The following is a 27889-nucleotide window of genomic DNA, read 5'->3' as shown; positions in this document are numbered from 1 at the left end:
TTGGGTGGCCAAAGCTTTAGTTTAATTTACCTAATACATCGTCCTTCGAGGACTGCCTACAGGCCCAGCAGGATTTGGCAAATGCTATTACTGCTCTAAAGGGAAGAGATACAGCGTTCTGGATTTACTTCTAATTACAGAATTAGTCTATTTTAATCTCTGTGCTTATCTCCCCAAATGAAAGTAATTAACACCAAGAACCTCCTGGGAAATCTTAAGCTACAGCTAGCTATATCCTTGTCACAAGAATGTACAACTATTTAGCATAAAGATGCTTTTCCTTTACATAAAGAAACAAAGACGATGATAGATCCTCACTTAGCTATTTGTCAATTGTTTAGTCATTAATTACTTGGCTGTTGTTTTATTTCCCTGGAGGAGAGGTAGAACCAAAACTATAAACCTTTAAAAGCAGTTTTGACTCACATAGGGCTTACATCACCATTGTAATGTGCTTATCTCATTATTTTTATTCTGCTCTACTCCTTTGCTCTGAGAAAGAGTTGGCCCATCTAATTCTGGAGTCTTTGGAACAAAACTACCAGAGATGGCCCTTCTTACTCCCAGCCTAAAGCCAGGAGTGACTAACATGATCTAGTTTTGTATAAAAACTTACAATGTATTGGCAACCTGACTCTGTAGTTAAAGGAATTTAAAAGTTGTCATCCCTTCCAGGACCAAAGAGACCTGTACCTTTTTACTCAAATACATTTAAAACAAGACCTACAAAGTATACATTCTTGGATGCCTTGTCAGTGATTGGATGACTACTGGTTTGAACAGAAAAAAGGTAGCTGAGAAAGCAGGAACAAGTATGATCTTGGATGTGGAAATTTGGTACTACTAGAATTATAAAGAGAAAAATTACATTCTGGCCACATTGGTTTCAGAAATGTATACTAACATAAAGACTCTCAGTGGGGGAAAGTATATATGGATGAAATTGGTCACAGTTGAAAAAGAATTAGTTGTACTTAAAAATTTTCATGTCAGGCCTAGTGGCTATTACTTAAAACTCTTATGTAATTCTTCTTCTTTTAGATCTACTGGTATCGACAAGGAGACTTAGAACCGAAATTTAGAAATCTAATTTACTATATCTTATTTTCTATCATCATGTTATGTATATGTGCGAACCTGTACTTCCATGACGTGGGGAGGTGAGGCTGCCAAGGAGAAATACTTACCAGGTCTCTTCAAAGCTATACATTAGGACTGTGAGTCAGAGCCGGGTAAGCTATGCTTAAGAATCTCCTGCACAAGTCTGATACATGATTTTCATGTTAATTGTGAATCTAAAATTCCCTCTTGCAGGGGAGACATAGCCTAGATTGCTTTGCTTTTTCTTTAAGGAGGTGGTGTTGCACCTAAACATTCCAACCCTTAAAGCTCAAAGGGCACAAGCAATTTTCACTTTTGAAACTAGACTTTTTATAATGTAAGTGCATGGCGAAAAGCTATGTAACAATCTTGAATTTTAAGACAAATATTCTTTTATTTCTGTTAAACTGAATATACAATTATTGTTCCCTAGGCAACCAACTTTTGCTTATAACTACAATTTCACATTAACAAAACACAGACGGTGAAAAGACAACTTTGATTGTGAAGACCTAATTACAATAATAAATAAAATAATTTATACAAGTTTTTTTTTTTTTTTTTGTGACTTTTCTGTAGGGGTCATGTTCATTAAAGCCCTAGAGGCTAATTTTGGCTTCACCTTCTCTAATACATGAATGACTCTTGATCTCTTTCATAACAGAAGCAAATTTTGTTTTTTTAAATTGCCTGAGAGGGAGAAGTTATGTCACACCCCACCAGCTGATGCACTAAAGTGAAGGGCAGACTCTGATACCTTGCTCAACTATTTCCTGGGTAATTTGTATAGCAAAACATGTAAGAGTCATAGTATAGGGTAGGCAACCTTAACTTCCTTTCCCATTTAATTTTACTTCAAAGTGCTAACTTTGTAAACTGACAACAGTGGGTTCTGAAGGGGTGAAAACTCTAGCTTCTGGTGAGCTGTGTTGCTACCCTCTTCCATATTCCCTTTATAAGTAATAAAAAACCTGTAGTGAATGTTCTTAATTCTTATAATGCTTCTTTGTGTACCCAGCCTGAATCAGCTCCCACTGCCAGCAATGGGTAAACCAACAGTAACGGCCACACAATGCCCTCCTAGGTCTCTGTACGGGATGCTGGGCACCTTTCAAACTAAGGGTACTTAACATTTCTGAGCGTCACTGGTAAGCGCTACACCATGTTGATGGGATGTCTCCGAAATACGAACCGGCCTACTTGAGACTGGATAGAGCCATGTCCGATCTTTAGAGATGAATATGACTGCTTTGTAAAACGAAGTAGATAAGCTTTGGTGACTGTAAACTTTTCTCAGTAGCTGAAGTGAATGAAATTCCCTGCTGACAATTAACACCAATCACAGGGATCTACACAGTTAAGACCTCCATACTCAGTTTATCTACACACTGTCCTAAGACTGACCTCAGATGGTATATTTAAAGGAGGTAAATAGTCATAGCAGCAACATGTATGTGGCTTAAGCACTGTAGCTATTTAAAAGCCAAAGGAATGGTGAATTAAGCCTCTTGGGAGTTGCTCCTATTTCTTTGGAGATGTTGTAATTAACAGTGTGGCTTCTCTGCCTGAGCTACCTGTCTCTTAAGAATTACCTAATGACAGTTGACCAAATCCTCAACATCCTTTGAGTCTTCTGAAACAGGACTGCCCAAAGATGATCCAATGATATTTGATTCTTCTCGATGATGTTGGAGTATGGGATCTGTAATGAGTTAAGTCTTAAGTAAGTTTACATGTATGTACTCTAATCCATGTCAAGAAGGTATAGTAACTACTCGACCAAAGTGCAAAATCTTAACAAGATGACTACTGTTGGATCAAGTAGCGTGATGTTTCCCTTAAGATTTATCAGGCACATGACGGAGTTATATCACAGTACCTGTTAGTGTTGTCAAAGGCAAGACAGATTCAGTATCTATAACATCAGATGCCTGGATAAAGCCATGTGGTGAAGGAACGATAAGTATGGTTTCATCATCAATGGCTGTTTGATCAACTTGTTCTTCTATGGTAGGAGACTCTAGATCCTAAACAGTAGCAATTAAAAAAAAAAAAAAAAAACATTCTGACTCCTATTTAAGATCCCAAACACGTTTAGGTTTAAAAGGATTTCACAGTCAAACATTATCCCATTTTATAAAGAAAAGAAAATTATAAAGCCTAAAAATGGACAAAACGGAACTTAAAAGAAGAATTCAGTTCTAGGTCCCCTGAACGTAGGAGAAACAACGCTGTTACACTGGGTAAGTAAGGTTGCTAAGCTGTACCACAAAGACCTACTACTAACCACGCACCTGAAAATGGTTCCATAGGTCCCAACAAACAAGTCTCAATCTATTGGAAGGGTACGGGGGAAAAGTTTTGGTGCTAAGGCTGAGCAACACACTGCCGTCTCATACTTGTGAGGTCACAGGTAGCGTTTGCATCTGATTTTGTGTCCAGAGAAAAAGGGAAGTTGGTGTAGGACCCCCTCCCCCCCATAAATTATTGCTAGGCTTTTTCCAAAATGAAGGTTTAAGGCTCAAGGCAAGAACCCAGAGGGTGTTCCCTTAACTGCAACTTACCTCAGTAACATACGCACGGGCTAAAGGAGATGACTCCTCTTGTTTAAGGTCGGTGTCAGAGATTCCTTCCGCTCTGACCATAACACTATTCATCAGTTCTGTGCTATTTTGGTCACCGAATCTGGATACATGAGCATCATTAAATGATGGCTCTACAGTTATCTTAGGCTGATGAATTTCATCTGGGAAAGTGTCTGCTTCTAGGGCATCTGGAGGCTCAGGAAAATCAGATGAGTGAATATCACTATCTACTGTCAGTTCTGCTTGGGATATGGAAGAAGTGATGTCTTCCGTGGCAACAGTCTGAATGATGACTCGTGGTGTGTGACACTGCACCGTGACGTTGTCACTTGTGTTTAACAAATGTTCTGGCTATAAAATGTCAAAGAAAATGATCAATGGCAAAATGAGAAAGTCCCAACCAGACTTCAGTTATAGGCGACAACTACCATTTACAGGTGGCACCCGCCTGTCCCTCCCCTGCCCTCTCACCTCTGGAACTGCAGTGGTCTAGGACCTCCCCCCAATCATTCCATCTCATGTAAGGAGACACACGGGGGTAAGGGTTATACCCCAGTAAAGGCAGAGTAATGGTGTTGTAAAACTATGCTCCTAAGACAACAGCAGTAGGAAAAATTGTTTAAATAAGTGGACTCTATTAGTTCTGGCTCTTAAACTTAGTAGCATTTGATCCTGGTCCCTAACAGGTACTCAAATACTTAAAACAGACTACATAATCCATTTCTCCCCTAGACCTATTGTTATTATTGAAGGCACATGGGTCCTCTCATAGTATTAAAAACAAAAAGTTTCTGGTGACACTTATCAGCCAGTCTTCTCTACAGAAACTAGAAAAATCAAGGAACTGATGTAACATACGGATAAAGCGTGAACAATGATCTGTTCAGGAGAAGCAGGTGCAGCAGCTGTCAGGGTTACTGTAGGACTAGCTGTCAGAGTGAGGGGAAGGCCTTGGCTTGAGCTTGTCTGAAGTAGGTAGGTGCCTGGAGTGCCAGTGGGCTGTAAATGGAAAGACTGAAGCAAAAAAATTAAGATCAACATAGGTGCAACAGACTGAGTAAATAAGCTTACTTAAGTCTAGCTTTATATCCAAAATGGGGTCTTTAATTTACGAGCCACAAATGTACTTCCCAATCCTGAAGGTGCCCTCAAGTAACAAAATGAAGGGTGTAATACTGACTTGTCCTACGTCCTTACACTTGGAGGTTAAACAGAGAACCTTGATCGTGCTCTTCACTCCCATGTATTTCTATGGTCTGGTCTTAGCCATTTATTTCAAGGCACCAAGACATGGTAGCATAAGCCACTGTGTCCAGTGCAGTAACCCGTACACAGTCTTCCTTCACTGTCTGTCTAGCATGTAAAGAATTGGCACTCTCCCCACTTTTTAAAAGTTTCACATTTTTGAAAAGGTACTACAGAGTTTACTTGAACAGATTTTTCCCATAGTATAATTTTAGGAACTATTTTTTATACTAAGGAGAAATGTACAGAGATAGTAATTAGTGTTCTGAATGAAAAAGAGTAACTTTGAAAAGCTGGTTAACTGATAGTAAGTTTATCTTGATAGGTTTCACAGAACTGTCACAAAACTATTCAACTTCTATGCTTGATAATTTGAGTCCGGTTTATCCTACTCTCCCAAAGGGAGTACTTGCACTTACAGGGTGATGTTGAAGTCCTAGAGCCTGTGGTCTTTTGTACTGATGTTATAATAGCTCTCCTGGTACTAGCTCAATGAAAGTAAGTTTCCTTACTGCTAAAGCAGGCATAATAACTACCTCAGGGAAGGGGTTGTGGGCATTACAGATTATTACAAAATGGTGCCTGGCACACAGTAGGATTCAAGTAGGACTCAATTTCTTTCCTCCCTCTCCATAGAAGTAAAAGCTGATCATTTACAATTTACAATTAGTAAATTAGATATGGTCAGATAGTAAATACTTCACGTATTAAATATATGCATTTTATTTCAGTTCCTGTAATGTTCATGATTTTTTTTTGGAGCTGAGGCAATATCATCCTTTATTAGGAGAGAAGTCTCTAAATATTTGTGACCCAAATAAGTAAAAACCTGAACACATATACTCTAAGTATATGTATGTATATTATTTGGCCAGGGGGAAGAGAGGAGGTGGCCCAAAAGAAAGTTTTCAACCTGTGACAAAGGGTTATATTACACATCCCTATTTTGGAGACCACAGGATTAGGAAGTGGAAGCTTAGGTTAAGTAAATTGCTAGTAGAGGTTCCAAAGTTGTTCTAAAAGAGAACCTTTAGCCATGTCGACTATCCTCATGAGATCTGACTGTGCAGATGATAAACTTTTGCACTAATAGCCCTATGTTTTTCACAGCAAATAAAGCTTGACATAATTTAAATAAAACCTACTTTATATTTTCTTCCTGAAAAATGAGCTAATTCTGGGTATTACCCATTTTATAAAACAGGACAAGAATGGAGACTTAAAAAGTTACCCTACTTCACCCAAAAGAAACGCCATTCAAATTAGCCATCTTGGTCCTTAGCTCCCCAAAACCTCTTAGCATAGGCAACCAGTAATCTTTTTGTCTCTACAGATTTGCCTATTTTAGACACTTCAAATAAATGGGAGTCAAACACTCTATGGTATTTTGTGGCTAGTTTCACTTAGCATAACATTTTCAAGGTTCACCCTTGGAGCATGTATTAGTACTTTGTTCTTTACTGCTGAATAAATGAATTATTCAGAATTGATGGCTCAGATGTTAACTATACTGTTTTACCTTCAGAAGAACTGCAAGGTTCTTTTGTAAAGTGGCTATACCATTTAGGACTGGGACTTTTAAATTCTGTATCCCCAAAGGCCAGTACAATAAACTTTTTGGTTATAGATGGTATTTGTTTATGACTCAATACAAATCCATAGCATGCACCCTCCTCATTAAGCCCTGTCACGGTCATATGTAAAAAGAGCACGTTATTGGTTTAAACCTCTACAGATGAAGAAAAAGTGGAAGTCTGATTTATGTCCTCATTTAACGATCTGGCCTCAAAAACATGGACATAGCTGCACTGAATGCCAATCATGTTTTTATTTCGTTTGTTTATATGGTAACAGTGCTAAAACCAGTGATTTTTCTTATGCATAAAATGCCCCATTTCTGTTTTGTGAAGTGTTACTCACTGGAAGAATCTCAAATGCCTGTAGTGTTCCACTGTTTAGTGTTATTGTTTCCGAGTCAACAGTAGCAGCAGGGGACTCTGTTGAAGCTGTGGTAGGAACAAGGACAACAAAATAAAACACGTAGTCTCATAGTGAATAATTTGCCTGGAAACCGGAAGTCATTTGCATTTCTTACGAGAAGGAATCTAACAGATTTACCTGGGATGGCACAGGTTGGTGGTTAGCAAACCATGGCTCATATCCAAATCGAGCCCACGACCAGTTTTTGTAAAAAGTATTTATAGGAACACGGCCACACCTATTTATTCTCCACAGTTGCTTCTGTACTATAAGGGCAGAGTTGACTAGCTGTTACAGAGAGTATCTGCTAAGCCTTGGTAGAGATCACAAAATAGTTCTAGAAGAGGAATACCCTAAGAACTAACTTACAAGTCAATAGGAACTTGGTAAAAAATAAATTTTCCTGGACAATCTGATAAGCAGTATGGATTCCTAGAACGTTAGTCCCTCAAAACCAGTCTTCTGTTCCAGCAGCATTATTCCCAAGCAAATGGCTTGCTTTGAACCTACTAATGTTCAGAGACTATCTGTCCTGCCTACCTCATGTAGTTGTTGGGAGGAACCACAAACATGAAATATAAGATAGTATTATTTAAGGGGCGCCTGGGTGGCTCAAGTCAGTTAAGCGTCTGCCTTCAGCTCAGGCCATGATCCCAGGGTCCTGGGATCGAGTCCCATGTCGGGTTCCCTGCTCAGTGAGGAGTCTGCCCTCTGCAACTCCTGCCCCGGGTTTGTGCTCTGTCTTAAATCTCTTAAAAAAAAACAACAAAAAACAACAAAAAAAAACACATTTGGCTTCACAAGTGTTCAGAATGGTTTGATCCCTTATCCAGCTGAATTCCTGAGACCAGACGAAATCCAGGTCTCCTACTCCTCCGCCATCTTGCTCCGCCCAGCCCAGAAGAACACATTTGGGAGACTGAACAGTGCTTTAGAGATCACACAGTATATAATCTCTTTATGGGTGTGTCAGTTGAGGCTTTAGCCTTGAGCAGTGTTGGTTACACCTGATCAAGGTTATAAGGAATTAAGACTAGACGAAACGTGGATCTCGGTGCTTTCAATTGCACGTGTAGTTAAATCCATGTGAAAAAGAATTTGGAATCATCTTGTAATGTGCAGTGTTTATTCCGACTAAAATACTTCTCAGTTGGAAAGGAAATGAGACACGTTTCAAAAGAAACGCACCTGATTCATGTTACTATTTCTCTATCTGATGGAATCTTAAGATCATACCTAGAATAATTTAAAGTGATTCCAGATAAATAACCTTCATCATGGGTAAGCAAACTATGGGCAGGGGCAGATGTGGCTCAAGACTAAGAATGGTTTTTACATTTTTAAAAGATTGTTTAAAAACCAGAAAATTCCACAAAGACTTATGTGGACTGCAGTCTAACATGTTTATATTTACTATTCTGGCTTTAAAGTTTGCTAGTCCCTGACTCCTAACATAAAGGAAGAAACAATCATGAGATTTTAGCCTGAATGCAAAGAATAACTGATGTATAAAACTCTTACCAACATTTCTTGCTGGAAGAAATAAAATTACATATTTAAAAAAAAGCCATCCTGTGAATATTAAGGTCCCAAATCTAAAATGTCTGCATTCCCCGTAAGTACAGTCACCAAACAGCCCAGGAGAGTTCTAACAATCTCTGTGCACAATCTATATCCAACAGCTCTCATATTTACGGTGGACCAGTAATTTCAGTTGCTTTGTAATTCTTCAGGCTATAAAGTTAAATAAGCAGAGGGCTAAAGAAAAATTCTTCATGCATTATCACACTGGTAGAAAGCTAAAGCAAATACCCAAACTTAAATCAGAATTTTAAGACAGGCATGATTAGTTTAAAGGTCCCCAAGGTAACTTTGATAGTCATTGGATATATGAATATATATAGTGTCACCACAACCAGTAGACAGCCCAGTGATTCTCAAAAAGTGAAAATCCTTAGGGTGTTTTTTATTTGCCATAATGATTAGGAAGTACTACTGCAAGGGACACTGAGCATCCTGCAATGTGTAGGACAGCCCTGCCAACAACGAATTATCTCACTCAAAATGCCAATAATCCCAACTGAGAATAACATACAGCAACTGGTATACTCTTGGTAATGACCTTTCCATAGGCATGGCATTTAGGTAGACAAAAGAAATGAGAAAAAAGTGAAGAACCATCTGGTTCTGAGAATTTTATTCTCCTTCCTTTTCTGTTACTCTACCATGGAAAAAACTATCAACTTGGCTTAGATTGCAGGAAATAAATTTCCTCTCCCTATAACAATTGTTCGGTTCTCATAATCTCATTAAACACAAAAAATATCAGAGGCAAAGGAAAAAAAAAGAATAAAAGAGTTCCCACAGGAAACTGGCTCTTTACTTCCTGAAGAAAATCTTCAATCTCATCAAAATCATTTCTTCTACACACGACTTCAAATCCACCCCCAATTCGTGTGTCTCTGGTGAATTACTACAAATGATGTGCCACCTTAGGACCGCTATTTCCTTGCTCAATTGTAAAATGCCTTAGAGTGCCTCTGTCAACTTGCACAAATTCCTGTCAACATTCTAGAAGAATGAAAGGTGTTAGAGCTGTTATGAAATCATACAGGTCCAATAGCAAGGAGTCTCCAGTAAACACTTACAGACATGGGTGATCTGGACTGGAATCTGCAAGGCTGTCATGGGGCTTGGAGAGATGGCTGTATTGTCTTCCAAGCGGGCGACTCTGATCTGAACATGCTGTACACTGGAATTGGAATTACTGTTTGGAACTCCAGATCCTGATTTATTCTCCAAAAGCGTTGGGTTGTTTTTTTGATTCTCATGTAACTGTTTAAGACCTTTTATTAAGACTGAAGGGAGATGGGTAGACAAAAAGAACATTGGTTCTCCGACAGACCACCATCTAAGCAGCAAGGGAGGTGGGGGTAAGGAGGGAAAGTATTTGGAATAAATAATTGTACACTGCATGTGAGATCTCAGCAAAATAACAATAAAAATATTTTAAAGCTGCAACCCGTCTGGAAATTTCTGGAAACGTTATCCATCACAAGAAATTTAAAAAATTCCTAACATAATGTTCTTCTTGCCACCTAAGATACATTAAAAAAATTGCCATTGTGAGGAACATGAAAATAAAACCTTCGCTATGTCCTAGGGCTTCAGGATAAAATTCTTACTATTTAGGAAGAATATTGTTAATGCAAAGTAGCTTATTTCCTTTTTTAAGTGAATAGTGTAGTTTTCCTCCACACACACCAAGTACTCAAGGATGCTTGACTGTTTTAGTTTAACTCACAACTCCAGAGTAGCAGCTCATTTTTTCCAAACAGTAACACGCAACCACCTTGAATTCTTCTGCAGGAAAGTCAAATCTAGACTTGCCCCATTCTACTAGTCAGGATAAGCTACCAGTGCTCTCAGGTGATAACTGCAATCTGGGTGGGTTCATGCCACACTAGTATTCATTCACTCTTCCGGTTTTAACATCAGATTTATAAATTTATAACTGTACTTAATTTTTAAAAAATCTTATTTTCATCAAGCCAAAGTTCTTCATTTAATTTTCCTTGGGAAAAATGGTGCACTATACTAAGGGGAATGAATTTGATTGCCTTAATTAAAGGGACTGGACAACTTAGTTTTTGCACCTTGGTGCAAAGGAGGCTGCTATGCCTCACTTTTAAGCAAACCCAACTTAATATCTCTAGATTTACATAATAAATGAATTATAGATTTATAGTCTTTATACTATAAAACCAAGAAAATCTCTAAATGACAAACCCAGTTGGAATACGTGAAATTATTCAACACACAAAAGTTGATTCAAACCTAAGTTTTCAGAAATCCATTTTTGTACACAATGTGTAAAACTGTTTTCTTCTTCACAGTTTATATGAGAACAAGAATGTGTATAAACGTGTATATTTTAGTCTTAGGTGCTTTGAGAATTACACATCACATCAATTCCTCAAGGGAAGAAAAGACAGTTACCCAAAGAAATAGAGGAGATATTTAAGTGAAGATCTACTAAGATTCGTAACTCTTTAGCTGAGGCAAAGAACTTCTGACTAAGTGAGTTTTGAGGAGTAAATATGGTAAGACGAGGGAAGGACTTAAGAAGCAAATAATACGTTACCAGGGAATGAAACATCCTTATGATTTGCAATTTGCCTTTTGATGGTCCACCATTTACTTCGAAGCCATTGTGGTGAACGGACACTGCTCCATCCCTCCGCTAACAGATCCCAGTTGATGTCGTTTTCATCAGCTACATCAAGCTCTGCTATCCTACAGGTTACAAAACAAACGTCTGTTAGAATCTGTTAATGGATTTCTCTGGAAGAACCCTCCTCTGACTACACATGATGGCACTGGCAATAAAGGGGACAGCAGCTTTTGTCACGGAGAAGCTACTGTTAACTGCATGGGAAAGGATTTCAAGGGCGCAGAACTGCTCCCAGAGCTGAGACCTATGACTGAGCACTAGGCAAGAGCCTTTTGTTAATGGTACAAGCAATGGGCCAGACCGTGAAAAGTCAGAAGCCAATGAAGCACTGTAAAGGCAGGGGAGTAGCTAAAGGTTAGAAGTGGGTAAGAACAGGGTTAGTTATATAGTGTTTTGCCATGTTTTAGAGTGTATCATAGCAAGTTATTTCCTAGATCTGAGCTTTTCCATGTCTGTAATAAAAATGTTGAGAAATGAGCTATTTGCAGATGACTGGTTAAAAGAAGTATATTAAAAACAAAACCCAAAATAAAATGCTAGAAAGACAAAAACAATACTCCAGCAGCAACCAAAACAAAAACCACCAAAATGATAGTACCACTCAATCTGGGGTATGAATGGTCTGTTTTCTAGCTTCAACTGTCATGATGGTTTTCATTTTCAGGAGGGAGTAGCTTTTATTGCTTCAGTGTCTCAAACATTTTCTTGTTGGTATTTCTGCCCACTTGAATTACTGAGTCTTAATGGTTATACTGACTAACTTAAAAAAAAAGGTAAGTGCCTGACTGGGGCCAGTGGGAAGGTGTGGGGTAACTGCAGACTGGGCCCCCTTCTTAGCAATCTTAGCACAGGAGCCCAAGATTGAAGGGCATGGAGACTGAAGAGCCCTCTTCCCCTGCACATGGAGCCCCTCCGCTAGCACTGAGGCACATTGGTGGGACAGTGGCAAGCTGCAGGGCCACTGTCTGTGCCGTACCTGTTCTGTGGACAGAGAGAGGACTTCAGTCTCCACGCCTTCAATCTGGTACTTTGCACGAGCACTAAATCCACTAAAAAGGAACAAACACAAAACAAAAAAAAAAAGAGCTCAATATGAAATCCATAGGATCTGAAAGATCCTCCATGGATCCTCTCTCTACGGAAAGGATGCTTTTCAGACATTAGGCATCTAGGGAAACCAAAAGAGGAAATACCACAATCAAGACAACTACAGCTATTAAGCAGCTTTTGTTATTAAAGGACTTAATGACACAAACCTGAGGATGAGATTGATTTCATCTTCCTTGGTCCATTCAGTACCTCCACTCTGTTTCCAGTTCAGGTAGTTGAGCCATTTAGAACGACACTGCTTTTCTGAGCGGGTCCCGACTCGCTCTGCCACAGCTGCCCATGACACGCCCTGTGTCACTATGTCACCTGGCTCAGTGCTTGTCAATTCATGAACCACCTCTGCAAGTCTCTTTTCCTCTTCTTCCGTCCACTTCCCTGAAAGAAGGAAATCATCTAGACCACTACTGCTACTTTTTTTTTTTGCAAATCAGATTCAGCCCTGTATTTCCAAGGACTGATGGAAGTACGCAGTAGCACCAAAAGTTATTTCTGAACGACCCTGGGACGGGAATCTGCACATATCTACTAAGACGGTTGCGCTTGACTAGCCCAGTAAGGTTCTTGATTACAAAAGAAGATATAGAATCCTACTAGAAAATACTGACCGACTCCTTATGGAAAGAAAAACTATGCAATACATACCTAGAAAAAATTATACACTGTCAAGTTGCACTAATCCTAAGTCGGAAGAGCTTCATGGTAAGCTCAATGGAGATCCTTCATTAGAGGAATGAATGATGAGAGACAAGTGGAGTAACTCCTATGGGCTCCTACCCACTTAAGTAAAAATGGAAACTAGGTTTATACCGTCTCCTTTCCCCACTACCCCAACTCTAAGATACTGTGATAAAACGGAAGTCTGAGACTGGTATTCACACGATTTTACTCCAGGTTTTCCTAAAGCCATAAACCAGTAATGACACCAAATGATCCTCTTGGTCTTTTCTTAAGGAACTTGAGCAGAAAAACATTTTTTTTATCCTTCTACTTCTGTTTCCATTTTGTTACTAGTAGCTAAAAATGTCTAGAAAATTTCAAAAGAGCTGTGTGCTTGCATCAGGGATTCATTTATTGAACTTCTATTATGTTCTAGGCACAGTTCTGGATACCATATATTCAAGACAAAGTCCTGCTCTTCTACTTAGCATGGCCACAAAAGGGGTTCTGTACTCACAGTGCCTTACATAAAACTCTGGGGTCAAATCCTAAATCTAGAGCTCCTATTCCTGCTTCATTCATTGAGCTGTCATTAACCACAGAATGACAAGAGTTGGTGGGATTTATGTTCTCAATGCCTTGCAGGTCACAGGGCTGGTGGAATGAATGGTTAAGCAGGAAATAGTCCCGATTCCACTTTGGTGGGGTAGGGACGTGAAAAAAGAAAATATATAACCTGGAAGCTTAACTTGGGAACTATTTTTCTGATTGAAAGACTGAGCAGATTGTGGCTCCTTCAGAGAATTTGAGGGCTAAAAGGGAACTATGAGATCATAGTTCCCTTCTCATATATGAGAATTACAGATCACCTCTTCTAACTCTTCATTTTAGAGGAGACTGAGGCTCAGAAAAGTTATGTGAGAGCTAATGCCGGAGCCTCAATACTGTTGCTGGTCACAAAGGGTAGGTTTAACAGCATCATCAGTGCATTTGTATATATTAAGAGTTAAATAGGCATTTGTGGTCTGTACTAGAGACGGAAACACTAATGACAAGTCTTTTCTATGGAAAAATATACTTAACTTGTTTGAAATAAGCAAACCAGAGCCACAGCACTGAAAGATAACTTTTTAAGATTTTATAAACATGAGTGAATAAGCTGTTGTTAACAGAAGCTCAACAGTTAGATGGGCTTAAATTAAAACTACTTCCTGGGCGCCTGGGTGGCTCAGTTGGTTAAGCGACTGCCTTCGGCTCGGAGTCCTGGGATCGAGTCCCACAACAGGCTCCCGGCTGAGCGGGGAGCCTGCTTCTCCCTCTGACCCTCTCCCCTCTCATGCTGTTTCTCTCTCTTAAATAAATAAATAAAATCTTTAAATAAATAAATAAATAAAAAGTACTTCCTGTACATAAACCTAATAATAACTTTCCCAACTGGAGCAGTTTTGAATGGCTACAAAATGGAAACATGCCACACCTAAAACCTCGGAAACTGGGGACATGCGTCCCTGTGAACAAGGTCACCTCGCACAAAAGCACAAAAATGAAGGATTACTCGGGCCTACAAAGCGTGAAGAAAAAGGAAGACTAGAAAATAAAATGTGAACTCAAGTGAATGACAAATTTCTTTCCAGAAGAGAAGAGAAAGCAGGATGTGACGGGGTGGGAAGCTCCGATGGAGACAAGAGCAGCCCATCGGCAGTGCTCACAGTACCTGTGTTGCAAGTATCCTTCATCAGTCGGCACCGATCTTTGACGGAAGATGCGCTTCTTCCTAGCGCCGCCCCTATTGTTGCCCAGTCATTGCCATGCTTTATCCGGAGCCTAAAACAAGAGTCTGCCAATCAGCATTGGGTTCAACTGTTTTCTCCCTTTTAATTTCATCATTTATTCTTCATTCTTCTTCTTCCCATTTGACTGGTTTGGAAGTTGTGGGCAGCAATACTTTGAGAGCCAAAGTTTGAAAGTGTGGCCTTTTTTTGGGGTCCACAGTTGTCTGTGGGTGAAAAAAAAACAGGCAGCAATTGCCTTTTTCCTGGGTCAGAGAAGAAATAAGTAACTTGGATATGTGTTCAAAAAAGACCAAATTTCCCCTCAGGTTACTGACACAATCTCCCAGGCAATCCCCAGATTGTTCCCTTTTCAGTACGCCTAATGAGCTCTTCTCAGACATCTGAAAAAGTTTCCCAAGCTGCTACCATCATAAAGAGGATCAACCTTCAATTTTTTCCATGATCCATACAATCCATTAACCCATACTTTATGGCCCTACTCAACAAAGAAAATTATTTTTCCTGCGAAATAGCCTTCATAAGGTAGAGTTCGCCCAGACATTAAGTGAAACATTTGCTAAGTCACCATTCTAAACTAAGCATGTAGCACAACCCTGGTTTTCATCCTGGTATGTAAGTTCCTGGTATTTAGTCTTCAGGCCACCAAGAAGGCCATCTAATCTTCTGTAACCCTTATTAGTGGTCTGAGGACACATTTCATTCAGCGACTCACTATAGGAAAAGACGAAATTTATGGGCATGGCTACTCTGTGCATGTATGGATCTGAAAAGTTCTTTTTATGGTCAATCATGCTTATAGCAGGATTAAATTACACCAGTCTACTAAAAATCTCTAGACATTTTCCACAATAAAAGTTTAAAAAACAAAGGTATTAGAAAAGTTAAAACCCAACTATCAGAATTCAGGAAAAGAAAAAAAATTTTAAACTTACTCCTTGAGCTTTTCAATTTCTTCAGGTGTATATCTAGAAATTTAAAGAAATTTTTAAAAAGATCAATTAAAACAAAGAATGCTAAAAAACCTTAATAAAAATCAGAATTTCACTTAGGGAGCCAAATGTCAAGTCACTTAGCATACTGATAATTTTTTTAAAGTAACCAATTTCAAAGTAAATTACTAAAAATTAAAACTAATTCTTATATCTTCTTTTTTGTAAAAAAAATACTTTTAGCTATAATAAAAGTGAGCAATGTACATCTTTCTCTAGGAAAATTCAACATTTAAAACATACTTGCTCCTATTCTGCTTTAAATCTTCCATTATTTCAAAACTGGTTTCAGGCCCTCTAATATAGCTATGCATGACATTGTAAACCACAGGCAAAATGCAAATCTATGGTAAATTCTCACAAGGCACCAAAAAATTTAAAAAACTTCTCTTCATTTCCCCTATCCATGCATGGGTATCTGCCACACTCTTGCTCCAATGTAAACGCTCATTTTCTTTAGAGGGCAAGTACTCAATACAGCCAATGCAATGTTCTTTTTTAAAGCAGTATTTAATAAGCCATATTATAACTACCTAAAATTCCCAAAGAGAAACTAAAAATACATCAGTAACACCAAAGAATCATTGCATTGAAAAAAAAAATGATGCCTTCCCATAAATGTTACCTATAACAGAAATCCAGGCATTGTATTCAGAAATTTAGTTATTTATTTTCCACTCTGGTTTTATATATATATAAAAAAAGTCACTAACCTAGGAAATGCTATACTATAAAAAAAAAAAAAGGAACAATGTTACCAATGAATTTAGAGGGTTTTTTTTCAACTTCTTTAACCACTATAATATTTTTATTATATTACTTTATTACAAAGCAGACTTTGATGAAGACAGCTAAGTCTAAAATCTGACATATATAAGGTGATTGAGATTCTAATTTCTAAGAGGCCTTATTATAATGAGATTTCCATATTTACAACATGGACCTGGAGAAAAAAAATATTAACACAGCAAACAGTAATTCATAGCTGTCTCCAATTAAAATTCTCATCATAACTATATTTAAAAAAAGATAGCTCTTTAAATATTTCCCCTAATTACATGAAAACATGCAGCATTACAAGTTTTCATACTTTCCCACATGGTTTCTGTCATCATACATGCGAAGCACTCTTCTATAAACTGCAAACAAAGGCCGGTTCAGACCCCATGCTATAGTCCTGTAGAAATCTTTTCTTTCGTCTTTTGACATCTCAAAGATGATTTCTGTAGCATCTTTTATTCCGCGTGCCTAAATGGGTTACATTTCTTTGATTTAGGGATTTCTGATAAAATGCATATGGATATACTATGCTTTTTAAAAGTTGTTTTTTTATGTTCAGGATCATCAATGGCATTTAGAAAAATAGTAAGTCAAATATAAACTTTAAAATGTTTCAAGAGATAATAAAGTGATACTTAAATGCTTCAAAAATAAACTATTAAATTCAATAGAGTCAAGTTGTGTCAACCCCTTTTAAAATTATAAAAAGTTAATATCTAAAGAAAGCAGAAAATTGTAAGAACAAAATTAATGGAACCAGGAATCAAATAAATAACGGAAACTACAAGCAATGCTAAAAAATGGTTCTTTAAAAAAGACTCATCAAAACTAATAAAATATGAAAAGATAAACTATGGCAAAACTAAAAGACAAAACAATACTGGAAATGAAAAAATGGGGCCTAAGCAGAGATGTACAGAGATTAGAGAGTTGAACATTGTGAAAATTCTATGGCAATAAATTTGAAAACTTACATAAAATGAATAAAGTCCTAGAAAAAGTCAACTTACCAAGAGAGACTCAGGAAGAGACAGAAAATCTAATAAGCACAGACCACCAAGAAAATTTAATCAGTTATTAATAATCTTTCATGATGGAAATATCAGGCCCATGTAACTTTACAGGTAAATCCTACCAAACAATCAAGAGAAACATAATTCTGATTTTAAACTATTCTGGGGATAGAAAAACATGGGGGACACTTCCTCATTCATTTTATTAGGCTAGCATAACCTCAGGAGCAAAACCAGACAAGGACAGTTTCAGAAAATTTTCAGGCAAGCTCATTCTGTAACACAGATCCCCTTAGTCCCTAAAATACGGAGCACCAGCAGTGTGCAACAAGGTCAGTGATCAATACAGAAGGTGAGCTTATTCCAGGAATTTTGTGTTAACTAAAAAAAAATTATTATTACAGCATTAAATATTAAATTTATGGAAAAAGTGTAAATAGCTATAGATATGGAAAGAACATTCATGACATAGAACATTCATATGTGATTATATTCCTATCGAGTTTGGATTTGCTGATAACCTAATAAAAGAAAATATATAAAAAGTATAGAGTGAAAAAGAAAAAATCATTCACAGGTGTTATATATGTAGAAACTTAAGAGTAGCAAATACTGGTTACAAAATCAATATATAAAGCCATTTTCATTTCTCTGCAAAGATCAAAAAAAGTTTAAAAGTTCTCATTTACAGTAACATAAAACATTAAAAACAACAGGACTGAATCTTAGGCAACTGATGCAAGTCCTTTGTGGAGGAAAACAAAGTACCAAAAGGTATTAAATAGGAAGCCACTACAATGGAGGGTATACAATGCTCTCAATAGGAAGATGGAATACTGTAAAGATGTTAATTACCCTCAAACTGATGCACAGATTCAGTGCAGTCCCAATAAAAATTCCAACGTTCTTCCATTCTCTGCAACTCGGTTCTAAATTTATAATGCAAGAGCAATGGGCCAAAAAGCGCCAAGACATTTATGAAGAGACTTGCCCCATCGGATGCTTTGATCTCTCTAGATAGTGCTATCTATACTAGCGCAAGTATCCACAAACAGAACCTGGGAACAAGTTAGAAAACAGGAACAAGTCTGGGGAAGCTTGACTTGGGACAAAATGGACATTGCAGACTGGGAGAAGACCGACATTCCATAGTGATGCTGGGACAACGATCTTCCATATGAAACCAAAACAACCCCAACAGTGAAACCCTATCTCAGAGCTATAGGAAAAAAAAAAATCAACAAGAAAGGCAAAATTTCTTTTATGTGACAATATATAGGGCAGTATCTTTATGCCCTTGAAGCAGAGGAGAATTTCTTAAATAACCATGCAAAATATGAAAGAATAATGATTTTGATATTGAAATTAAGACTCTTTTTTCATCAAATGACCGCCAGGGAGAAGGAAAAGATAGACCACTGAACTGAGACAAGATATCTGTCATACAAATAAACAAAAAGCCGTTAATATTAAGAATGTCTAGAAAATGAAAAAGATAATCCCATAAAAAATTGATGAAAAACGCAAACAGGAATTTCAGAGAGGAAACATAAAAAGTGGCCAGTAAGCATATAAAAGTATGTAATCAGAGGAATACAAATTAAATCCATAATAAAATACCATTCACATCCATTAAATTTGTATAAATAAATAGCAAAAAGACTAAAAAGCCCCAAAACAACCGTTAACTACGCATGGGTAACTTACAGTATATGCATTGGCATAGTGAAATACAGCTAAGAAAAAAAAATCAACAGGGTACGGATCACAAAATCACAATAATAAACAACAGAAGCCAGTTACAGAACACCCAGAGAATGAATCTGTTTACATAAATTTCAAAAAGAGGTAAAACTACACTGATACGCATTTCATACATTCTTTTGAATGTATAAAACTTCACAGTAAATAGTTTCTACATTTTATTTTTTTATTAAAAAAAATTTTTTTTAGTAATCTCTACACCCAACATGGGGTTCGAACTCATGACCCCAAGATCAAGAGTCACAGTCTACTGACTGAACCAACTAGGTGCCCCAAAGTTTCTAAATTTTACAATCTAAAATTCTCTTATGCCAGTTCTGCAAATAATTAAACCTAACATTTACAAGTCTAAATATCAGAAAGGCATTGTGTTGCAGGATGACCATATACTGAGATGAAAAGGTCCTTCTGCGCTCTCTCTTTTTTCCACTTCCACTTGTAGCAGTTACTTTCACTTCTCTGACGTCTAATTAATTGGTTTACAAATGGCTCCACAATGTTCTTAAACATGTGCTTAAACAGCAGCACATAATAAAATCCATGGTCAACTATCAAATAAAATACCTTTTCCCAAGATGAGTACATCTTTTTGGACATTTCCTATCTCTGCCAATCCATTCATCATTCTCCCAGGCATCCGAAATAAAACACTCTGAAGTTATTCCAAATCCTCCTTTTCCCTCCTCCCGGACATCCAGTCACCAGGCATCCTTAGAGACTACCTGCTCATCTGCCCTTTCCCTGCCAATTCTGCCATCACTGTAGTTTATGGAGTCCTGAATTACTCTCATCTGGTCAAGTGAAATGGTCCCCTAAAAGGTCTCCAATATCAGTCGCATTCCCGCCCTTTATTCATAGAGTTGAAGGGGTCCTTGGAAATCATCTGCTCCAATCCCCTAGACAAGAAACCAGCTTCTTAATTCCCAAAGTTCAGTGTTCTTACCATTCATTATTGCCTTATCTAAACCTGCAGCATTTTCCAAATTTTAACTAAAGTGTATGTGACCAGTGGACATACGTTTTCAATGGTCACTGTATTTGTGTTTCTCTTAAAAAAATTAGTTTGGTGGGAAGGATCTTTATTCATTAACAAAGAACTGAAGTTTTTTATTTACTCTTTATAGTTTACAGAGCTTAGCTTGGGAACAGTGTAGATTAAAATTAGGTTTAAGAATGTGGACGTTATAAACAACTATTTAAGGGGAAAAAAAGAATGTGGACATGCTAGGCAACAATGTATTTATAATAGTGAAAAAATTATATAAACCACCTAAGTATGAAACAATAGGAGAATGGTTAAATAAATACCGTACACCTCCCATTCCCAAACAATGCTGATGGTATGTATTTCAAACATGCACTAACTCCTTTAAGGGAATGGTCAGCAAATAACTGGAAAAATTTCCTTGAGAAGAGCACAGACCTACTCCACCCAAACCCTCACTCAACTAGGTTCCTAGTTTTTCTCATTTCCTACGGGACAGAGTTCTAGTTCTTTGGACTGGACTTCAAAGCCAAGTTTCCAGAGGCTAATGACTCAGTGCAAATTAAAGGGGCTAATTTAATGTGCTCTGGGTTTCATTTCTGACTCCCTGGTGCTCAGCATTTGCTCATGCTTCCTCCAACCCCATTCTAGCCCAAATTCTATTCCTTTAAGACTCCACTCAAATCCTTGCTCTTCCAAATATTCTCCGTAACTGTCCTAACCCTAAGAATATACTCTTCCTTCTCCGATCTCACGCAGAATTCACAGCATGTATCACTCACATGGTACAAAGCCTTATATTGCTCTTCATCTGCTTTCAACATTCCCAAATGAACCGCTGGCTTTTAAAAAGTGTTATGGCAATTCATATCTCTAGTACCTCAGAAACACTATGTTCCAGAGACGTTTAATGAAAAGGATGACTTAGCTAACAGCATATAAGCCTCAACAGGAAAATGAACTAAATTATTCATTTTTTTTTTAAAGGGGGAAGATTCTCCTGTCATAAATTCAAAGAAGACGTATATCTTAGGCTGTAGACAATACAAGCTTAAACTATAGGCTGCTTGAAAAGACAGGGCTTTAAGATTCTGAGGAGCTATTAGGATTTTGTCTAAACTTCAGGTGCTAACTAACGCATTACAGCTATTTTAAACTAAGAATTCCAAATGTGTTTAGAAATATACTGTAATCATATACCTTACAATTATGAAGCTATGACATATTAACCAATCATCCATTACAAAAATTACTGGAAAGCTCCTTGTAAAGTACAATGATGCTTTGATAATTTTTGCAACTGGCAATGAAAAAATTTGTGAAACAAAAAAAATATGCCATAAAATACCTTTAGATAGCGTTCAATATTGTTCATCAAAATATCAATTTCTTCCTTAGACCACATCCCCTGTTTCCATTTATGTCCTTTAAAGGAAAAGAAATAATGTTATAGAAAATGTTATCCCTCAAGAGGAATAAAACACTGCAGATTTGCTTTGTGATTAAATAAATTATCTGTGGGAATAAAATGTAGGTAATTCCCAAGGTAAACATAATATGTTGGATACCAAGTGAATAATATATTTATAATGAGTATTTACTATGCAGTGGTTGAAAACAATTCCTTTTCTTAACTTCAGAGCGGCATACGCACACCCCCTACTTTCTTGTAGCAGCTCCCTACCAATCCTCATGAACTCCGTAGCACTATAAACACTTACTTTAAACCTCTAAGCCGCTTTATCAGACCAAAGTTAGATCTCTGAAAAGACTTCCCACTCCCATGTACAGTAACTGTACTTTCTTTTAAATGCCACCACTGTGCAACTGTTTATAATTTACTGCATCTCAGAGAAATTATAATTATTAAAAAACAAAACACTGGTTTCAGGGTCTCATTCAGAGCCAAAGTTAATCAATTACAAAAACTCAAATATTGTTAACTACTCAATCACAATTAGGAAGTCCTCAAAATCCTGATGACTACAAGTACTTCTTACCTCCCACTTTTTTTTCCCCCAAGGGACACTAAAATTCACATTATATCTTACCTTTGTTAGTCAGAGAATCCTTATCTTCTTTAGTTGTAAACCATGCTTGGCTAACTGCTGAAACTTCCTCATTACCCAAGGAAGATATTTCATCTAGTTGCTCATTCTGTAGAATCTTGAAGAGGTAAAGGTAAAAAAAAAAAAAGAAAAAGAAAAAAACAAGTATAGCTTGATTTAATACAACCTGATTCATCTTTGTCTGCAAAAATAATGTAATCTGTGGAATTGACTTGCTTTAGATATAGTAAAAATATATTCATTTTATAGAAAAACAAATATTTTTTGCTGTTTTTATTATGACAGTATGAAAACAAAACTGACTGCATTAACAAAATATGACTTTCATTTAAGCAAGTTAACTCTGCACTAGTGGCCTAAATTTTACAGAATAATAGCTAAGGTTCCATTAAGTACTTAAATCAATATAGGATATCTAAAGCTATCTGTTTATTTATATATGTAAAATGAGCTCATACATATAATGAAATGGAAATGCTTCATTTGACTGTCGTGATTGTTCAGGTCCTTATAGGTAGTTTGCTGTGAAAATATAGTCATCTGTAATGTAATCTCTTGCTAAGTTTAAAGGATTAATAGACCAAATCAAAAGACAGCAAAATCGTGGTCTCCTTATAGTTTATTGGCAAGTTTGTTTTAGCCAACCTCTAGACCTAATTCCTAACCTCATCAATGTACCTTCTTCTCAAAGAACTATATATTATCACTTTTTATTATTATTGCAGCTAAAGTAGTCTTTACTGGGAAATGTGCAGTTAAAAACCAACAGCTTTACTGAGATATAATTAACACACCATAAAGCTCACCCTTTAAAGTATACAATTCAGTGGCTTTTAGTATATCTATGCAATTATGGCTTTTAGTATATCTATGCAATTATCACACCAGGTACATTTTCAATTACAGATATACCTGATCTAACAAATTCTGAAGGAACAAAACCACTTAAGAGAGCTGGCCTTGGGCTAAAGACAGCTATAGTGTAAGGAAGGTGTGGCAACAGGGCTACCATTTCAGGGACAAACCCATCTATTATAGGCAGACCAGGAAGACAGTCACATGCCTAGGGACCACTCAACTCAGTTCAGTCTCCGGATTGGATCAACCCTAAGCTATGTCACCGGCTGGAGGTTAAGTCCTAACAGACACTGGACTATTCCTTGAATAGGCAGAAACTGAATTTCTAATTTCAAGAGGAACTGAAATCACCCTGCTTGGGAAGAGAGAAGCTGTCAGTGAACAACCCAAGCACAATGAGGAGGAAAGCCACGTTTCTACTGTTACCTCTGTTATTTTTTTATCTGGGAGTAAAGAGTATGTTGTATTTAAGAAAGCACTTTTCTTAAATCCATGGACAAAAAGCTAGAGTCACTGGAATAAGTATGAAAAGTTTTGTCACCCTATGTTTATGTGTTATACATTTTAGATTTTTTTGTTTTAAAGATCAAGAGGCTATCTTTATAAAGGTGAGAATGGAGACAGACAGATAATGTCTAAGGCCTCTTGTATTTTGAACATCCCAACTAAGATCTGACACAGAGGTTATTCATTAAAGGTGATAGATTGCTGTGAAAAGACCCTGATACAAACAATACCCATTGTTAAGAAATGTAATGTAGAAAATACTCTCCTGAGGTGACCTTCTCTTATGTATTAATCAGCTGGTTAAAAGAATAAAATCACCATTTCCCAAAGTGAGTCTAAATATACAGCCCACTCTCTGAACCTTAGGAATACACCTGTCATGCTGATTAACTGCTATTTTTGGGCAAACACCTAATGCCTTCTGTCTCAAATTACCCTGATGAAGAAATATAATTATTACTTACAAAGAGTAGACACGTAAATGGTAAACACGTAAATAGCCATCAAATGAAGCCAACAATTATTAAATTTTAGCAGTAAAACTTAACACCTTCCATAGCAAATGAATTAGGTATAGCAGAAGACTTAAATACCTCAAAGGATGTCTAAGTATATAGATATTATGAAGTTTTACAGTTTTTTACCCCCATTTTCACTACTTTATATATACATTTTTAAAAATTACTCAGATATATTTAGTATGCTGCTGTTTTTGAAATGCAGCCTTTCTGAGTTGGTTTGGTTGTGTAGGGTTTTATGTCTGTAACATACATAGACTTGGAAATCTAAATACTTCACCCACTAAATACCCTCTTGTAACCACAAAGCACTATAAATATTGGCAAATTTTTTGGTTTCTAATTATTTTTTCAGCTAGTTCCAAAGCTGAAATGGGACGGTACATTAACTACAGCAATACGTGAAATAGTTACATCTGCTTTGACACAGGACACAGCAAAAAACAGGCTAGTTCTGAACTTCGAACTATGCTTTCACTCACAACCTAACGGTATTTTTATGAAACAAATATTAGAAATTATTAAACGTTTTTCATTCACTAAAATGGCAATTACAAACCAAGAGGCTAATAGCAAATTATAACTCATTAACTCTTAAGAAATAACCCAAACAAAACAACCCTATAATTTGTCTAACTCACATTGCCATTGCCCAATCTTTTAACAAGTAGGTACTTGTAAACCAAATCACACACACACATACATACACAGCTATTTTTACTGTGCTGAAAACGAAACTGAAGTGAGACTATACAGTCTTTGAACTGGAAATGAATTTGACAAGCCCCACTTTGAAGAATGTGCTCTATGGCTTCAGAGAACTTGGAAAAAATTCCTGTCCAAATCACTCTCTGAAATCCAAGGGCAGATGATAAGGATCTCTAGGCAGACTCAAAACTGTTTGAAGCACATGAAAGACTCACTCCTCTAGAAATCCTGTGATTCTAGAACCACTATAAGGCTCCCTGTTGAAAAAGGTTCACAGTGCACCCACCTGAGATTTCCTTAGCCCTTGATGTTACACATCAACTCGTAAATCTTACACTTAACGGAAGGGTCATTGGAAAAATAATGACATGATGTCTTTATTATCTACTTCAAAAATATGCTATTAAATAAACAAAGCAAAAGGACAAGATACTAAAAACAAAGGCACGATCAGCCAGACATAAACTTAAAAGTAAAATTTAAGCTCCAGGCTACCTAAAAGAACAAAGAATTCTGATGACATTTGGCAAAAATAACTCGTATGAGACAAAGTTCACATGGAAGGAAAGCAGTAAGCCCTGCTTGTTACCCAGTCACTTAACTCAGGGTAAAAGGTATCTTAGTCCTAGAGGCACCAAAAGGGACTACAACTGTTATAATTAATATCTATGTGAAATGAATAGCTTCCGTTCATATTAGAACAGAGCACATATGTAGGCTTCTAAATCAGTCATTAGAAATACTGCTGGGTAACACTTCAAAAGCTTTGTATCAATATCTTATATAACTGGTAAGATAAAATTTAAAGTTATTTAATAGCTCAGGTGAGATCATTCCATGCAGCTAAAGAATGCACGTGCACCATCTGTTTCAACCGATGTGAACCACTCTACAGGGAATGAATTTTCAAACTCTATCTTTGCCTGCTATTCTGAGATTCATGTACGTGGGGACTGGAAACCTGAATGAAAATAATAAATCTTACCTCAATTCTGTCCTTTGTCAGACAAATTATATTCTCATCATTTTATCACCTAAGGTATGTGTTAAGGATAATCCTCTTGCGGTCAGTAAAAAGACTCACTATACCTGGATCTGTGTCACAGTTCCCTCAGTAATCTCATCATCTGCCACTTCTGTGGTTGCAGTCATGGTCACCTCAAAGCTCTGATCATTTTCTGAAACTTCAAGAAAAAAGAACAATTCAACTGCAGAATAAAAGCAAGTTCTAATTATTAAAAAAAAATAATCCATGGAAAAAAATACGTGACCATCTAATTTCCTAACACATTCCTTGCCATATATGCTTAACAAAAATTGTGTACCTAATATATACTAGGTATTGCGTTGGATGATGGGAAGACAGCAGTAAGCAAAGTCCTGCCTTCGTGGTGCTTATATTCTAGTGAGGAAGACACAAAATGAACATAGTATGTCAGGTGTTGATAAATAGAAAAAATAAAGCAGAAAAGGGAATGTATTGGGGGAGGGGCGGGCCAGGAAAAGTAACCAAGATTTGGACCCAAGTGACAAAGGGAGCTAGTCACACAGGCATCTTGAGGAAGAGCACTTCATGCAGAAGCCAAGGGCAGAGACTCTGAGACAGGGGCACACATGGACTGTCCAAAGGAATGGCAAGGAGGACAGAGTGACCAGAGAAGACTGAACAAGAACATTAAGATACTGTGTGGGGACTTGAAGGCCAATGTAAAGACTTTGGCTTTAATGCTCACATAGGAAACCACTGGAAGATGCAGAGTGACATAATCTGACTTTTATTTTATTTTAATGGGATCACTGGCTCCTCAGGAGACAACAGTCTAAAGGCAGGAAGGGCTGTAGTGAAACCGGTTAAGAAGCTCATTCAATAATCCAAGAGAAGTCACTAACTTGGACCAGGGCTGAAGGCAAGTGGAGGTGACGTGTAGTTCAAATTGTGGATATAGCTTGATTTGGGAACCAACAGGATTTGTGGATAAACCAAATATGAAAGAGACTGAAAAGTCCAGGATGTTATTGAAGTTTTAAAAATCTGCACTATTGGAAGAATGTACCTGCCATTAATGAAATGAGGAAGACTGCAGAAGAAGCAAATGTTAGAATTTAAGAAATTTCAGGAGCTTTGTTTTAACACACTCGTTTGAGGTTAAACATCTAGAATTGAGAGCAAGTCTGGACTGGAATAAATCTGGGCATCATCACCTGAGATAGGATTTAAAACCATGAATTCTAGGGAGTGAAAGAAAACGAAACAGAAGCAGCCTAAGAACTGAGTCCTGAACTACTCCAATTAAGAGCCTGGGGAGATGTGAACAGGTTAGCCTAAGAGACTCAGAAGGCGCAGACAGTAAGGTAGGAAAAAAAAAAAATTAGAGGAATGTGTTCCCTGGAGACCAAATGACAAAATGTTCTAGAGAAGACAGAGTGACAAATATTGTCAAAAATTGTGGCTAGACTAAGTAAAGAAGAAGAATGAAACAAAAATCACCACTAGACTTAGCAACAAGATAGTCTCTGGAGATCTGGGAAGAACAGTTTTGGTGAAGTGATAAGAGGTGAAACCCTGACTTGAGTGGGTTTAGGAAGAATGGAGGAAGAAATAGAGGTAGGCCTATCAATTCTTTTTTTTTTTAAGTATTCTGTTCTAAAGGAAAGGAAAGAAGTTAGATGGGAGCCCAAAGTGGGCTAACGGGACTTTTTATTTTAAGATTTTATTTGTCAGAGAGAGAGAGAGAGAGAGAGAGAGTGCACAGCAGGGGGAGCAGGAGGCTCCCCGCTGAGCAGGGAGGCGAACTTGGGACTTGATCCCAGGACCCTGGGATCATGACCTGAGCTGAAGGCAGATGCATAACCGACTGAGGCACCCAGGCATCCCAGGGACATTTTATTTTAAAGAAGACATTATAGTATGTTTGCAATGCTGATGGGAATGATCCAGTAGAGAACAAAAAACTGATGATTCAGAGAAGAAGGGAAAGAAATGCTGTGACAGT

The 27889-nt window shown here is 37.3% G+C and overlaps 2 protein-coding genes across 5 annotated transcripts in view; one reads left to right on the top strand and one right to left on the bottom strand.

Annotated features, from left to right (window-relative positions):
• Positions 1-9932, top strand: part of TMEM243 (transmembrane protein 243) — a 28750-nt gene extending 18818 nt beyond the window's left edge. For all 3 annotated transcript variants that reach the window (XM_028119973.2, XM_028119962.2, XM_088018479.1), the window contains one exon: positions 1042-9932. In XM_028119973.2, coding sequence (XP_027975774.1) covers positions 1042-1164 — 123 coding nt within the window. In that variant the 3' untranslated portion in view covers positions 1165-9932. The remainder of the gene's footprint in view (positions 1-1041) is intronic.
• DMTF1 (cyclin D binding myb like transcription factor 1) overlaps positions 1476-27889 on the bottom strand; it is a 43775-nt gene continuing 17361 nt past the window's right edge. For both annotated transcript variants that reach the window (XM_028119944.2, XM_028119950.2), the window contains 14 exons: positions 25986-26080; positions 22288-22402; positions 21585-21661; positions 16785-16942; positions 15638-15670; positions 14627-14736; positions 12402-12630; positions 11056-11207; positions 9560-9769; positions 6852-6937; positions 4545-4700; positions 3666-4037; positions 2981-3128; positions 1476-2803 (listed from right to left, as the gene is read on the bottom strand). In XM_028119944.2, the coding sequence (XP_027975745.1) occupies positions 2694-2803; positions 2981-3128; positions 3666-4037; positions 4545-4700; positions 6852-6937; positions 9560-9769; positions 11056-11207; positions 12402-12630; positions 14627-14736; positions 15638-15670; positions 16785-16942; positions 21585-21661; positions 22288-22402; positions 25986-26080 (2051 nt within the window). In that variant the 3' untranslated portion in view covers positions 1476-2693. The remainder of the gene's footprint in view (positions 2804-2980; positions 3129-3665; positions 4038-4544; positions 4701-6851; positions 6938-9559; positions 9770-11055; positions 11208-12401; positions 12631-14626; positions 14737-15637; positions 15671-16784; positions 16943-21584; positions 21662-22287; positions 22403-25985; positions 26081-27889) is intronic.

Source organism: Eumetopias jubatus, unplaced genomic scaffold (genome assembly GCF_037043125.1).
Source record: "Eumetopias jubatus isolate StellerSeaLion01/CBP00866 unplaced genomic scaffold, mEumJub1_p1.0 scaffold_14, whole genome shotgun sequence".
NCBI lineage: Eukaryota > Metazoa > Chordata > Mammalia > Carnivora > Otariidae > Eumetopias > Eumetopias jubatus.
Note: the sequence above shows the minus strand (reverse complement) of the source record. Positions and strands in the feature narration are given on the sequence as shown.